This window comes from Gopherus flavomarginatus, chromosome 10 (assembly GCF_025201925.1).
Source record: "Gopherus flavomarginatus isolate rGopFla2 chromosome 10, rGopFla2.mat.asm, whole genome shotgun sequence".
In the NCBI taxonomy this organism is placed as follows: domain Eukaryota; kingdom Metazoa; phylum Chordata; order Testudines; family Testudinidae; genus Gopherus; species Gopherus flavomarginatus.
In genome coordinates, this window is record NC_066626.1 from 41995466 (window position 1) to 42011547 (window position 16082).

General features: G+C 38.6%; 1 protein-coding gene across 3 annotated transcripts in view; it reads right to left on the reverse strand.

The window, feature by feature from the left end:
• ITGA6 (integrin subunit alpha 6) overlaps positions 1 to 16082 on the reverse strand; it is a 61570-nt gene that overhangs the window by 23877 nt on the left and 21611 nt on the right. For 2 of the 3 annotated variants that reach the window (XM_050968983.1, XM_050968982.1), the window contains exons 2-8: positions 9562 to 9689; positions 8727 to 8806; positions 7007 to 7280; positions 4675 to 4806; positions 1495 to 1708; positions 624 to 817; positions 399 to 487 (exon numbers count right to left, since the gene is read on the reverse strand). In XM_050968983.1, coding sequence (XP_050824940.1) covers positions 399 to 487; positions 624 to 817; positions 1495 to 1708; positions 4675 to 4806; positions 7007 to 7280; positions 8727 to 8806; positions 9562 to 9689 — 1111 coding nt within the window. Of the gene's footprint in view, positions 1 to 398; positions 488 to 623; positions 818 to 1494; positions 1709 to 3135; positions 3253 to 4674; positions 4807 to 7006; positions 7281 to 8726; positions 8807 to 9561; positions 9690 to 16082 lie in introns of all 3 variants that reach the window. The other variant, XM_050968985.1, reaches the window with a different exon arrangement.

Sequence of the window (16082 nt, forward strand, 5' to 3'; positions counted from 1 at the left end):
TTATGCTGCTTCTCATCACTGTAGTATCTAAGCACCATGATATATCCTCTACCATCACCCCTCCCTGCTGCCGACACAGAGGATATGACTGGGTTTCCCTGTACCCTGGTGACTGTTGTGTGCCACAATGGCTTCCTGGGAATCCTCAGGCTCCTTTAAACATACAGCCAGTCCAGGATTGGGGGAAATCAGAAAAAGGAGCTAAAAGCCACTTTTGCGCAGACACCTCCTTGAGCTTTGCTGTAGCCGAGGATCTGGGCTTACATAAGGTGCACAGAGAAATGCCTATTGTGGAGGTTGCCCAGTATTATACACTTTTGTAGAACAAAACTTCTAAACTTCTTATGCTTATAATGCTCTGCAAGGCTGAGCACAGGTGGTAACGGATGTTTAATTACCTGTGCTGGCTTTGTATTTATTCCATTCTTGGATCCATGATATATGAACACCTTGCCAAAATCATCATATGGTGCCCCCACTGCAATATCTGTTGAAAAGGAATTAGAAGATTTAGCTAAATGTTATCCCGATGAATGGTTACAGTCATGATAAAGTAAGATGCTCTGAATCTAGTTTTAGAAAAAAATATATGGACATTCATCTTCCAAGGTCAATTTTCTCACCTGGGAATCCATCTTGATTAATATCACCAATATTTTCAACTGCAATACCAAACATAGAATCAGTGGTTCCACTGAGGCGAATTGGCTTTACCCCTTCCCATTTGCCTTGTTGGTTAATGTAGATGTACACAGCACCCCCAATTTCTCCATCTCGGTCAAAATACTGTGGGGCTCCAACAACAATATCTTGCCAACTTTAAATGAAACAAAGTACAGAAATTTTTAAAGAATTCTGAGAAATAAGTGAAAATTCCTGGCAAGTTAAAAACTACACGCTGAATACAATGTAAGTAAATTGGACAGACAAAGAGGCAGCTGCTGAGCAAACGTCACTAGAAAGCACATTAAATTGGTTCAATAGTGGAAAATTAACCTGGCAATTTTTATAAAAGAAATAAGTTGAGTTTGTGGCTTTTCGCTCTCTTTTCTGTGCTGTATAAAGAAGACCTAAAAGGATTTTTGCTTGAATGTGATTTTTTTTTCTGCTTGGTTTCTTTTACATATTACCCATTCACGTTTCAGTCAACTTTTCATCTAGCTGGATTGCTCTAACAATGAGTAGAAAAGACGTCTAAAACTATTCAATAGTCACATCCCTTCAAATAAATTCGGAGACAGCACCCAGTGTACTTCTCTGAAAAGGAAGCCCAGACTTAGTACGCCCTATATTGCTAATGTGAAAATCAAGCAGAAAAAACAAGCAAACGGGAAAGCCTTCCCTATACATCCTAAAGTCGGGGGGAGTGGCACACAACTCCATTCCTCCACTTTTTACTTCATTTGCAAGTCATCTTTAGATACACTATACATACAATGCACTGCAGTAATACAAAACTAGGATTTAATAGCATGAGCTTAACAAGGGCCTTACCCATCATTGTTGAGGTCCACAACTGCAACATCATAGCCAAAAGAAGAGGCCAGCCCTTCTCCCTCAAATATATGCACAAGCGAGAGTGCTCTCGGAACCTCAGTATCTTTTTTCAGCAGAACTACAGCTCCACTGTGGTTGGCTCTTGGTGCACCTGATACAAAAGTTGTCTCTTCTTGGGAAACGATACCTTTACCAGTGTCCAAAGAGAAACCTAGGACAAAAAAAAACAAAAACCAATAGCTAGAGTTTTTTATTGTTAAATCTGAAAATAATATATATGCACTATATTAAAGTGGTGCGGGTAGCACTACTGAAACCAAGTTTAGCAAATATATTCACTACATGCTACCGATTTCATTTAGTTTTAAATCTACTATAACAATAAACACCTTATAAATGAAATAGTACACAAAAGTGTGAATACAGAATGATATGAAGCATATATCCATGTAATATGTGTAGAAAGAAAAGACCTTAAGTGAAAGTTTTTAATATTACATGTCTCTATCTCTACCATAACCATGTGTAGCATCTGTAAAACGTACAGATGATTGATCAACAAATCTGGTACTCTATGGATGTGTTTTTGTATGCGTCTATAATGTGTGTGTAAATGCACACAAACACACCAACCATCTGTACATTTTACGGATGCTACACCTGTTTATGGTGGATATTTAAAAAAAAAATGTAGAACTTAAAATCAATTTAATAAATCTAACCACTTTAATACTGCTTAAGTACTTAGCCTCTAACAGAATGAACACTTATGAATTTCATACAAATGATATTTTCAGTTATAAACATGCAAAACATTGTACAAGCACAGTATTTTGTGTTAATGTTGGACAGTATTTGAGAATCTGCTGTATACAGTAGTGGTGAAATCAGCAGTAACATGCTAATTATGTCTATAAAGGACATTTTTAAAAGTATGCAGTCCTAAATATTCAGTTTAAATTCTAAAGTTAATACACCTCTACCTTGATATAACGCCTGATATAACATAAATTTGGATATAACACGGTAAAGCAGCGCTCCGGGGGGCGGGGCTGTGCACTCCAGTGGATCAAAGCTAGTTCGATACAACGCAGTTTCACCTATAACGCGGTAAGATTTTTAGGCTTCCAAGGACAGCGTTATATCGGGGTAGAGGTGTACATCGAATTAATTATTATTTTACATATTTTAACAGGATTTCTGCATACATATATTAGGATAATGCATGAATTTGTGCTATGCATCCAAATATCAAAAGTCATACAAATTGTGAGGAAAAATCTAGGTTAGAAGAGAAGTAAATATCAAGCTCCCCTAGTCTCCTTTTCTTGGAATCCTTCACCACTGCCGTTCTGATTCTCAATTACAAAAATAAGACAGAGTTTCAGATAAGCTTGGTAAGAAGGCTACAGTATATTCTGAGAGCTACTTAACAGATCAAGTCCTCTCCAAAGCCGCTTACTTTATAAACTACCCTTCATCTGAATCTCTGCTGTTACATGCTTTTTACTTGAATGCATTTGAAATGGGGGGAAAAGTAAATAAATAAAAATTATGTCAAAGTCTGGATACACACACACACATACACACAAAAAGGTATGACCAAGACCATATATAATGTCACCTCAGGTAACAAACCTAGGTAGCTATTCATCATCACACCAGTGGACTTGTCCACCATTACATTGGGAGGCAATGTTTTGTATACAAACTGATCAGGATCAGTATCAGACACACTTGTCAAAAACAGAAGACCTGTGAACATATATGGAGGAGAAAGAGATCAAAGAAGAAAAATATGGTAGTCAGGCAGTAAAAATAACTGCACACCACATATAACCTAGGGCACAGCAACTGCCAATTAATGCCAGGCTGGCACTGCAGTACTTACCAATGAAAGAGGAAGTTAATTTGATTCCAAAGACGTGTCAAATCAAGCAAAGGAGCTTTTTAGAGTGACAAAGCCTCCAGGATATAAATACAACATTAGCCTTGTTATGAAAATTTAATGCTGATGAACAGGAAGACAAAAATACTATTGTCATGCTTATTGCAGTCTTATTCTGTTCACAACAGCATGAAAGTTCCTCCATAACATCCCTAGTCCTGGCATTCCTGCCTCAATCCAAATGGACCATTTAGATCTTTAGAAATGCTGTGAATTCATCTCTCTATCATCACTATTTATGGTCCCCAGCACCTACAAATTCTTGATCTGATTCCTGTTTAACTGCAACTGATGTTCTATTTCTTCTTATAACAAGTCTCATTCTCACTTTCATTTCTTCACTCTAAGTGGCTCTCTCCAAGGCAATGCTCTCTCCCGGACGTGATGCTAAGAATGAATCGCTCTCTCTTTCCATCACCAGCTCTTCTGGCTTCATTTTACTAGCACTCCATTTTACTAACCCATTGCAAACGTAAAGAGTACTGGTGTAGAAGTGTCACACAAATCAGCGTTTGGAGCAAAATGACACTTCTTTCTCTTGACACTATTCAGTTTTTCAAAGATCCCATTCAGCCTTTCTGGTTTGTAATAGCACCTCTCATTTGGCCTTTCTTCTTCATTGTTTGCATTAAGCAGGACAGTTTTCTTTAGCTTTTCATCATAAAAATCACACTACATTTTTATCCATGCTAATGATTAAAGCCTTTAAAAATGTATCTGTAATTGCCATGTTGTATTTGAGTTATTTAGGACAGCCATTAGCTGTGCAAAGAAGCCTTAGGAGTTAAGGGACTGGTAGTTGGGTGCAATGTTTATGCTCTCAGCACACACACAATGCCGACTTAAACTGTTATTCTCAGAAACTCAGGCTTTGCTACAGCTCCCAATTCTACATGTTGGTGGCCATGTGATCTAGGAGTATGAATCCACAGACAGTACTTACTGTTAGAGAGTGATTATAACCACAGACTGAGAATTTGCAGGTCCTCATCACAGCTCTTAAATGTCTCATTACATTTGTAGCTCTTACAGGTACCTTAACGGAGTATCATTTTATACTTCACACTAGCCCGTAAATGTAGAGGAGGATGTGAATGACCAAATATGGGTTGCATTTTACAAGGGCATAAAATAATTGCTTTCTGCTTGTATTTTATGGTATTGCACATCATTTGGATAGTGAGTGTTCAAGAAGTCTGAAGAGTTTTACCATCTGTGCTTAATCCTACCTAAATAACTGTTAGCTGGAACAGGAACTAGATTCTCAGCTCGGCGACTCTCACTACCAACTTCATAAGGCCCATCATCAAAGATATCCAAAGCATAAAACGTTTGATTCTTTTGCTCTGCACGAACCACCCCTGAAGGAATGAAATGGTAAAATAAAAATGGATGAATGACGAATGAATGAAGAGAGAAAAATAATAGATATATGGTTCCTGATTGACATTAGCAACATTATCCTTGTGATCATGTTTGGATTGGGAGGAAGAATAGCACACAGCCTGAAGTTATGTTTTAAAATCTCATGGTATTGTATACACATGGGTCTCATGATGCAGCAACTTTATGGTGCCATGCAATGATCTGGAAAATATGGTATACATTATTAAATTTGTCAACAAAAACATGAATAAACTGATCATCAACCCCCTTCACTCAGCATATCATTTCACTCTTTCAGCAAAGGCATTATAGAGAAAGCTTCTAGATCCACAAGATTTCAAAATACTGATAGTAATTTTACTATCAAATTATCACTAAATGCAGCCAATAATATAAATTGGGTAACATCTTTTTTTTAAAAGGGAAAAAGAGCTACATCTCACACCTCTACCTAATCAAAATGGGTGCTTCTCTTTAGTCAGGCATATTTTAACAGTTTGCCAAGTACAGACATGTTTTTCCATGATATGAAAGCATATTCATAAAACTGATGTACTGCCATAGCAGTTCTTTGCAATTAACATAAAGCAATCTCTGAACTCAATATGCTCTTTCAGCTTGTTCAAATTTTCTTGACAGAAACAGGTATTTGAAAGATTAAGTCTTCACAAAAAGTATACCTTGTGCCAGAGCTTAACTCAAATACTTTGCATGGTTCACAGGTGTGTGAAAGAACACTGTATAAGAGGAGTCAAAGATCAGACAGGCATTCTAAAGGAGAGCGAGGGAAGTATTTTGCAGCTATTGGTGTAATGATGTGCAAAAAGAAATCTCTTAAAAAAACAAACAGGCCGGGCATTTGAAAATTTCTCAGCATAAACCAAAAGGATACGAATCTATCCTTTTTTTTTTTTTTTTTGAGTTTTGTAACATTTGCTAGGTGATGTGCGCCAGTTGCCACAGTCCTTAGTTTTTACTCAGGTAGAACACCCATTAAAGTCAATGGAGTTTTACTGGAGTAAAAACATAAGGATTTGTCCTTGAATGTTTAAATATTTGCCCTTAAATGTTAAATCATCTTCCCATGATCCTGCCATACTGATTGTGTGATATATTAGAGTATGTCTACACTTTAAAAACCTGCAGCAGCGAGTCTCAGAGACTGACTACAGACACAGGCTGACGGGCCAGGCCAGACATTGTGGCTTGAGCTGGAGCTTGGACTCCGAAACTCACCCACCTCCCTAGGCTCTGGAGCCCAAACTCCAGCCTGGGCCTACACTTCTGCACTGCTGTTTTTAGCATGATAGCATGAGCCCCACCACCCTGAGGCTGAAGACCCAGGCTCTGAGACTCACGGCTGAAGATTTTAAACACACTGAAAGGTACCCCAGTTTCTACAGAAGATGACTGATGTCACAAACAAAAAAGAATGATTCGGCAATGTGCTCAGTTAGGATTAAAGTTTTAGTGCAGACAGTCTGAATAATTGCTCAAATGCCGAAAAACGAGATGTTGACCAAATAATGCTAAAAATTTGTATATACACACTCAGTGTGAAAGTTCCACTCTTTGAAACAAGCACTGAATCCTGCAAGAAAATTAAGACCAGTGAGGTAGGAGTTTTCTACAACAGCATGTTAATTTATGTAATCCGTCCATTAGCTATTCCAATTTTTTTAAATTCCCCTTACAACACTGGTCCCCAAATTTTTTATCTCATGCCCACCCAGAGCTGAGGCATGGAGTAGGGCCACGACTCCAGGAGGGGGGAACGCAGACGGGGTAAGAGGGCCAAAGTTGGGGCCATAGCTGGAGGCAGGGGATGGGAGCAGAGCCTCGGCCAGGGTCAAGGCCAGCAGCTGGGACCAGGGGCGCAGGGCCAGCAGCCGTGGCTGGAAGTGAATCCCCAGGCAGGCAGACAGGGCCAGGGCCAGGGCCAGGGCTGGGGGGGAGGGCCTGGGTGGCTCTCCCTCCCCACTCCTCATGGGGGCTGGCCCTGGGCCCCTGCCGCACCCTCCCAAATGTTCCTCCGTGCCCCCATCAGGAGGGTGCACCCATAGATTGGGGACCTCTGCCTTACAAGTTTTTAATGTGACATGAGTTAATAATTTAGCATTTACAAAACTGGGATAAATGCTGAAAAACATAGGATGGGAGAAGAGAGGGTCATACCTTTCCAGTTATATGTTCCTGGAGCACCAAATACAACATAATGATAGTCTCTAGTAAAAGTAGCAGCTACACCTTGCTGACATGAACCAAATTTCTCATGGCCCCTCAGTCGGCCATCACAAAAACTCCATTCTCCACCATCCATAGCAGACTCGTCATCCTTAGGATCCTTAATAGTGAGATCCTGACTCAGCAGGTAGCACCTTCCAATGATATCACGAGATTCCTGAACTGTGTTTACATATTGCCTTTTTTCATAGCGATGTGCACATGTCTGCAAGAAAAACAGATACAGTCGATAAGCAAAATATTTTATGCCTTCTGTTTTTTTTTCCTGCAAATCATCATTAAAGCCAAATAATGAGAAGGCCATTCTCTATAAGCCACATGCTCCCCTAGCAACCATAAGCATATAGACCAGGTACTTATGTCTCAAAGAACAGTGACAACAGAGACTCAGAAGTTGAGTCACATATTCTTGTAACGTCTGCATGCTGATGGGAAGAAAAAACACCACCACCACACAGGCTGTGCTAACCCATGTAAAGTTATTGAAACCTTGTAGATCACAGCACTACTATCACATACTCAATATTTCACATAGGTTGGAGGGCGAGGGGCATGCTTGTTTCTACCAGAAATGGCAGCATGGTTTGTGCAGAAGCCTCCAACAGCATTACTAACGAACAGTTTTGGAGGTAAGGGAGAGACGAGATAGGTGAGGTAATACATTTTATTAGACCAAATTCTGTTGGGGAAAAGGACAAGCTTGTGAGCTCCACAGAGCTCTTCCTCTGTGGAACTCAAGAGCTTGTCCTTCTCACCAACAGAAGCTGGTCCAGTAAAAGATATTACCTTACCTACCTTGTCTCTTTAATATCCTGAAACTGGTGGCTACAGCACCACTGCAGACAATTCTGGAGGGTAGTAAAGTTGGAAGCGGTAGTTTTGCATGAGCATAGCAACATGGGGGAAGGTTCCTCGCCATGCCCCCATTTCTGATCCATAGCTGATGTACTGTACTACCATAAGTAGTGTATTTAGCAATAAAAGCATTAAGATACAAAGATCTATGGCATCATTCTGTGCTATCTTATGAAAGTTTCTTCCCTCTGCACCATGTAAAATAAGGGTATATGGACACATCATCATTAGCATCTTTAAAAGAAAGTAGAATTACAAAATGTGATTTCACTCCACAATCCTGGAGTGAAAACAATCATCAGATCCACTGTTGGAGGACATCACTTCCTCAGATGGAGGTTTGTATTTACTAATACTGACAACAAGTCCAAGAAAATGTGACATTTCTACCAAAGTCATACAAAAGGATAAAAAAAATTTAAAAAATGAAAAGTACTTTATGCTTTCATTTTAAAACCACACTTTAGTAACACCAGCCACAGAGATGCTTTACTACTATCTACTGTCTACCCTAGATTACTCGGATCATGAAATCAAAACAATTCAAAATTCAGAGAATTAGAAACACATTCAAAAACTCTGCTGTTTTCTGAGTTATCATGATGGGGAAAAAATCTTTCAGATTCTCTGCAGTGCCTCATTCCTCTAGAGAAAAATTTAATTCCTTATGTTTAGGAATCCAATAGCAACAAAACCTAGAAAGAGTTCCGTAAAGGTACAGAAAAGCAGACAACTTTAAAACATGCAGAATAAACCTGAACAAACACTAATAAATATTCAAGTCCTATAGACTTACCACCACTTTTCCTCCTGGCCCCTGACTTTGGACAGTTACACCCATCCACTGGTCTTCTTTACTCTCCGTTGCTGGATCAGCTGCATTATCACAACACAATTTTACACACTATGGTTAACTCGTGTCAGAAGATTTTGTGCTTTGATTATAAACACATAATTTTAATTCCAGTTTCAGAGTAGCAGCCATGTTAGTCTGTTTCAGCAAAAACAACGAGGAGTCCTTGTGGCACCTTAGAGACTAACAAATTTATTTGGGCATAAGCTTTTGTGGCCCATAACCCACTTTATTTTTCACTCCATGCTTCACTCCATGCATCTGATGAAGTGGGTTATGGCCCACGAAAGCTTATGCCCAAACAAATTTGTTAGTCTCTAAGGTGCCACAAGGACTCCTCGTTAATTTTAATTCAGTATTTGTTAACAATGCTATACAGTACCTGAAACAGCCTTTAGGTGGCACTGTCTATACACTTACCAGTACAACAAAACCTTAATTGATGAGGATGATTAGTTACATCAATGAAAAAGGATTTTGTTGTGGTTTTTCTTTTTTAATTAAGATATAACTTACTTACTAAAGAACATGATCATAAGCAAAACATCTGGATTCAAAGTCATCAATATTGCTTTAGCAATTAAGCTAAGACTTGTTTTCACTCAAAAATAAATAAGAAAAGCTGTAAAAACATTTAAAGACGATAAGTTTTCCTTGTAATCACTGATTTTAAGAAAAAAAGATGCTATATTCAGTGGGAAAGACCACTGAGGCCTACATCTGATAAGAAAAAAACAGGCAATTGCTTTACTTGAAAGAAAAATATGGAAGAGACTACCATTGTCATCAAAGAGGACACGTGTGCAATGTGTCTCTGGGGATGTAATGTCACAGCTATACAACCCTCCAGTTCTGTTGGCTTGCTGGGATGGAAAGGCTCTCTCCCGAGGTGCTCCAACCAGCAATCTGTTGAGAGAGAAATAGAAAATCAAACATTTTGAGGGACTTGAGTAACTTGAGAGAAGCAACAAGAGTAGAATCAGAGGATGCTATTTTGGTCATATGTCAGTAGAGATCTGATTTGTAAACTATTGAAGGAGGATGGCATACACCATGACAATTTTTCTTTTTCTTTTTTTTAAGTAGACCATTTAAAAATTGTCTCTCTCTAAAAGCATGGTGGTTCTATGAAAACCGACGATAACAATGGCATTGTGAGGTTCTCCAATGATCATCTAATGATTTCATATCAAATATACTCAGTTTACAAATATTTTTCTTTAATTGCCATCCAAACAAATTCAGCCTGAGATCCGAGAAACAAGTTGGCTAGTTAACCTTCAACAGCAGTACAGAAGGTGACCCTAAAAATTTTAAAACCTAGAGCTTGTAGAAAATCAGAATTTACATCCAATGTAAAATTCTGTTACAGTATTTGGAAATTTGTTTTCCCAAATCAAGATGAAAGATTGAAATAAAATTTTTCACTGGATTGAGTTCCAAAAATTTGCTTCAAAATATTTCATTTTGACATTTCTGATCAAGACTAAAAATATTTTGGAACTGAAATGCTTAATTTTGGCTCAACTCAACATTAATCTGTGTCCTCCTGAGCTGCTGTGATATAATGTGCTACAACCTGCTGTAGTTCGAGTGCCTTGTGCCCAGAGGTTGGGCTCCCTGTCCAGACTACATTTCCCATGAGTTTCTTTGCTCACGCCTTTCCCCAACACATATCAATTCAACAAGAGGTCAGACCCTGGTGAATCATGGAAGATGTAGTCCAGCCCGGAAGCCCAGCCCACAGGAAAAAAATGAGGGCACATGGCACCAAACTAGAATTCGCATGAGGCAACATGGCAACTCACGCACACATATATTAATGTTGAACTGAGCCATAACAAAATATTTTGATTGGTTCAAACTAAAATGCTTCTATTCAGTTCAACCTGAAACATAATATTTTGTTTAGATTTTCCTAATGGGAAACAGTTTGCAAGATTTAAGTTTTTCAGAACCTGCATTTTCTGCTGAAAAAAAATCAATACAAAATTCCCAGCTCTATTAAAATTGCTTCAGGGCTTCTTTACACATCATAAAAGGAGTAAAAAAGAGAGCATACCTTTATTTTCTTTTCCAGGTTACTAGATTGTTTAAAAAGGTATCTAAGTACTATCAGCTTGTCGTTGCAATAGCATAATCCCCAAAAGTCTAAACATTTTTCAGATGGTTTTTGCCTAGGCAGCTCCTGTTTGTCCTTTGAGACTATTACTGTACCAGGTTCATGAACCAAGAAAAATCTTGAATTATCTTACATAAATTACTGCTGAATGGTGCTGTAAATCTTAAATCTTATCAGATGCATAAGACAGTTAAACAATCACGCACATTATAAACAGGCTCTAGTGAAACAGGTTAAAATATTAGATCAATATAATTGGTACATTCTAGGATGCATTTTCAAGTAGTGCCCAAAAAGATATTAAAATATGCTGGAATGAAACTATGCTGCAGCACTACATGTCTGCCCCATAGGAGCACAGCAGAGTGGGCTAAAAGACAGTTTCAGCACTGCAGCACAGGTCATTGTAAACATGCTGAGAACTATTAATTTTACATTTTAATTTCTTTCATTCCTAACAACATTCAATTAATCTTTAGTTCAATAAATCAAGCAAAACTTACTGAATGGTTCAAGTCAAGCATCTCAATGCATGAACAATGCACTCTACTCACCCTGCATACCATTCTTAAATAGCAAAGTCCATAATAGAAATTACTGTACTACCATCACTAAGTAAAGCTCAATCTCTGGTTAATGATGAGATATGCACAAAGCTAGTGATGCTGGGCCTTATGCACCAGGATGTTTCACCCTGGCTGAGGCAGTCCAAATGAATCAGATTGTATGTTGCCTAGAGAGTTCTGATGGATGCACATGAGTATCATTACAGATTGATCATCTCTTTTTTACATTTGAGTAGTCATTGGACTGTTACTTATTCTACTTTTTTTTTATAAAAGGAACTTCAACAAAAAATAAATGTGAGCTTATGTTGAGAAATGTAATTGTTCTGCAGCTGTGTGTATTCTAGAGTCTATTTTAACTCTTTTGCTGGTGACCAAAACCCCTTCTTCCCAAGGAACCAGAACAAATTAGGATTTAAAAAAAAATAATTATGCTTATTTTGGCAGGGGAAACAATAAAGATTAAAAACAAAATGCTTATTATGAAAATGGAGTTAAGCGAGTCTTTGAATTTTTCTGAGGATGATTTGCCTATTTATTGCAAGCTCTCCCTTAATGCATAAGGGCTATGACTAAAACTTTCAAACACAAGTACCTAAAGTCAGGCTTCTAGATCCATATTTAGACACCTTCATAAACAGAGTCTGATTCTGAAAGTTGTTGAGTCAACAGGAGCAACATGTGGGTGCTCACCAGAGACTCAAAGGTTCAGGTTCTGTAACTGATTTTTCTACTTTTATGTGCAGCTTAAAATATTACCACTTATGTCACAAAATGTAAGCCATAAAGTATAGATGTATAGCAAGTTAGCGCCGCTGTCAGAACCTTATCTTTTTACAGTTTCAGTTGTGCAGACTTAGGGCTGATTACTGGCAAATTACCTCAAAGAGACCATGAATACAAATAAGTATTCAATCCCTGCCAACCAGTGTGGTGTTTGTGTGTGCTTGAAGCCACGGCTCATTATAGTTAAAAGTACTTTACAGAGAACTGCTGTACAACACTAATAATTGTTCTATACAGACAGAATTATGGAGACAAAACTTACTTGTTTTTCCAAAAGTATATGGGGAACTATACTACTCCCCCCACCACCAAAGCCAACAGCAAAATTCCTATTGATTTCAGCTAGAGCAGGATCCGCCCCATGATTTTTTAATTTTTTTTTAAACACACACATGCAGTCTGTATACATTTCTAATAAGTGAGAGGAGGTGGGAATTGGCCATCCAGACACTATTAGGGGGAACTGTTGCTGGTCATTGTTCACTGAAAAAAGTCTGAATTTCAAATAGATAAATGGGAGCAACCTAGTTTCATCAAACCTAGTCCAATTAAGCGCTTAAAAAATTATGAACAACTACTGCAATATCAAGCAAATCAAACAAACCAGCAATAGATGTCCAGTTTAACCAGAATATTTTTGAATACAAAAATACTAACCAGAAGACACTTTTAATTTAAATTCCTTTCTGCTTTCATCAACAACACTTAAGTTTCTCAACAAGTGATTGTGATGGAACTGCAGCATTATATGCTTGCAGAATCCTTTACAACATTAATGTACGACTGGAGAATTGCTAACATAGTTCCTATCTTTAAGAAAGGGAAAAAAAAGTGATCCGAGTAACTATAGGCCTGTTAGTTTGACATCTGTAGTATGTAAGGTGTTGGAAAAAATTTTGAAGGAGAAAGTCGTTAAGGATATTGAGATCAATGGTAATTGGGACAAATTACAACATGGTTTTACTAAAGGTAGATCATGCCAAACCAACCTGATCTCCTTCTTTGAGAAGGTGACAGATTATTTAGACAAAGGAAATGCAGTAGACCTAATTTACCTCGATTTCAGTAAGGCATTTGACACAGTTCCACATGCGGAATTATTAGTCAAATTGGAAAAGATGGGGATCAATATGAAAATTGAAAGGTGGATAAGGAACTGGTAAAAGGGGAGACTACAACGGGTCGTACTGAAGGGTGAACTGTCAGGCTGGAAGGAGGTTACTAGTGGAGTTCCTCACGGATCGGTTTTGGGACCAATCTTATTTAACCTTTTTATTACTGATCTCGGCACAAAAAGCAGGAATGTGCTAATAAAGTTTGCGGATGACACAAAGCTGGGGGGTACTGCTAACACGGAGAAGGACCGGGATATCATACAGGAAGATCTGGATGACCTTGTAAACTGGAGTAATAATAATAGGATGAAATTTAATAGTGAAAAGTGCAAGGGCATGCACTTAGGGATTAATAATAAGAATTTTAGATATACATTGGGGACACATCAGTTGGAAGCAACAGAGGAGGAGAAGGACCTTGGAGTATTGGTTGATCACAGGATGACTATGAGCCACCAATGTGATATGGCTGTTAAAAAAGCTAATGCGGTTTTAGGATGCATCAGGAGACGTATTTCCAGCAAAGATAAGGAGGTGTTAGTACCGTTATATAAGGCACTGGTGAGACCTCATCTGGAATACTGTGTGCAGTTCTGGTCTCCCATGTTTAAGAAGGATGAATTCAAACTGGAACAGGTTCAGAGATGGGCTACTAGGATGATCTGAGGAATGGAAAACTTGTCATATGAAAGGAGACTCAAAGAGCTTGGCTTGTTTAGTCTAGCCAAAAGAAGGCTGAGGGGGGATATGCTTGTTCTTTATAAATATATCAGAGGGATTAATATTAGGGAGGGAGAGGAATTATTTAAGCTTAGTACCAATGTGGACACAAGAACAAATGGGTATAAACTGGACACTAGGAAGTTGAGACTTGAAATTAGACGAAGGTTTCTAACCATTAGAGGAGTGAAGTTCTGGAACAGCCTTCCAAGGGGAGTAGTGGGGGCAAAAGACATATCTGGCTTTAAGACTAAGCTTGATAAGTTTATGGAAGGGATGGTATGATGGGATAGCTTAATTTTGGCAACTGATCTTTGATTACCAGCAGATAAGTATGCCCAGTGGTCGGTGATGGGATGTTGGATGGGATGGGATGGGATGGGATCTGAGTTACTGCAGATAATTCTCTCCTGAGTGCTGGCTGGCGAGTCTTGCCCACATGCTCAGGGTTTAGCTGATGGCCATATTTGGGGTTGGGAAGGAATTTTCCTCCAGGGCAGATTGGCAGAGGCCCTGGAGGTCTTTTGCCTTCCTCTGCAGCGTGGGGCATGGGTCACTTGCTGGTGGATTCTCTGCAGCTTGAGGTCTTCAAACCACAATTTGAAGACTTCAATAACTCAGACATAGGTTCAGGGTTTGTTATAGAAGTGGATGGGTAGGGTTCTGTGGCCTGCTTTGTGCAGGAGTTCAGACTAGATGATCACATTGGTCCCTTCTGACCCTAAAGTCTATGAATCTATGAAAACTGTGGTAACACAAATAGAACTCAAAACTATCTCAGTTTACCCCCCTATTTTTTTCATGTAAACATATCCATCACTTGTGAAGTGGGACCTGCAGTTAAAATGAAAACCACATATCAAAGATTATTTTAAAAGTGTATTTGTTCATACCTCTCACCACTAACACTTGACCAAACTTTACTGGATGCTTTCGCAGCTCTATTGAATGTCTATCTTGTTCATGTCTCAGTACTTTACAAGAGACAATAAAATTTTGTAAAACATATTTCTGTAAGAAATAGAAATTAAGTGATTCATTACATCAACTTTAGACCAAAAACTACACTGGGTGAAACAAACTGAAAGGGGAAACATCCAATTAACATACTAGAAAGAAAATCCTGTTCATACCCCCTATATTTGCCGTGCGCTTTTTTAAAGTGACAGGATTATGTTAATGATGCCAGCCTCATCACCATTATGCGGGCTGGAGGAAGAACAGAATGATAGGGTTAGAAAGGACCACAAAGCATTACTGAAAGTGTTTTCTGGGTAACAAATTACCTGCATCTACAAATAGGCTGAATAAAGTAGTCAAAGGTATCTGCAGTTTTAATTTCGGTTACTTTCATCCACCACAAATATCCAATTTAAGGTTGCTATTACTGGGAATAGTGTAGGACATTGTCACCACTGTACTTTTCAAAAAATTGCAGCATAAACACAAGTAACACAAAATTAGGAAAGTGATGAAGGTAAGTGCTGCAGTGGCTGAACTTTCACCCTACAGACCGCTATGGAGGAGAGTGATTCTATTCTGAATGCTTTTTCTCCCACACTCCCAATGCTTGGTTCTCAAAGAGTTTAATTATATTGCCCAGAAAGAAGAGCTCTGATGACTATTGGTAATTTACAGACCATAGTTTAATCCTATTTGTTACCCACTCTCCCTTCCCCCAGCAATACACTCCTTTTGTTTGCCACACTCACTGGTTTAGTATCAGATGAAATTTTAAGCTTTTCTGGGCAGAGACAATTTCTACCATAGCACACTATGACCCTGATCCTGACTGAGGCATCTGGATAACCTTCAGCAGGAGACTGAGTCTGAGTCTCTCTCCCCTAAGTTTGTGTGCCTGCCAATGATGCCAATTAAGGAATCTAATCCTTGAGCTCAAGGAGTAGATGCTCATGCTTTTAGCAGTGAAGATCTGAAGTTCAAACCTCTTTCTCAGCATAAGCAGGGGCAATTACATTCTTGCAACACT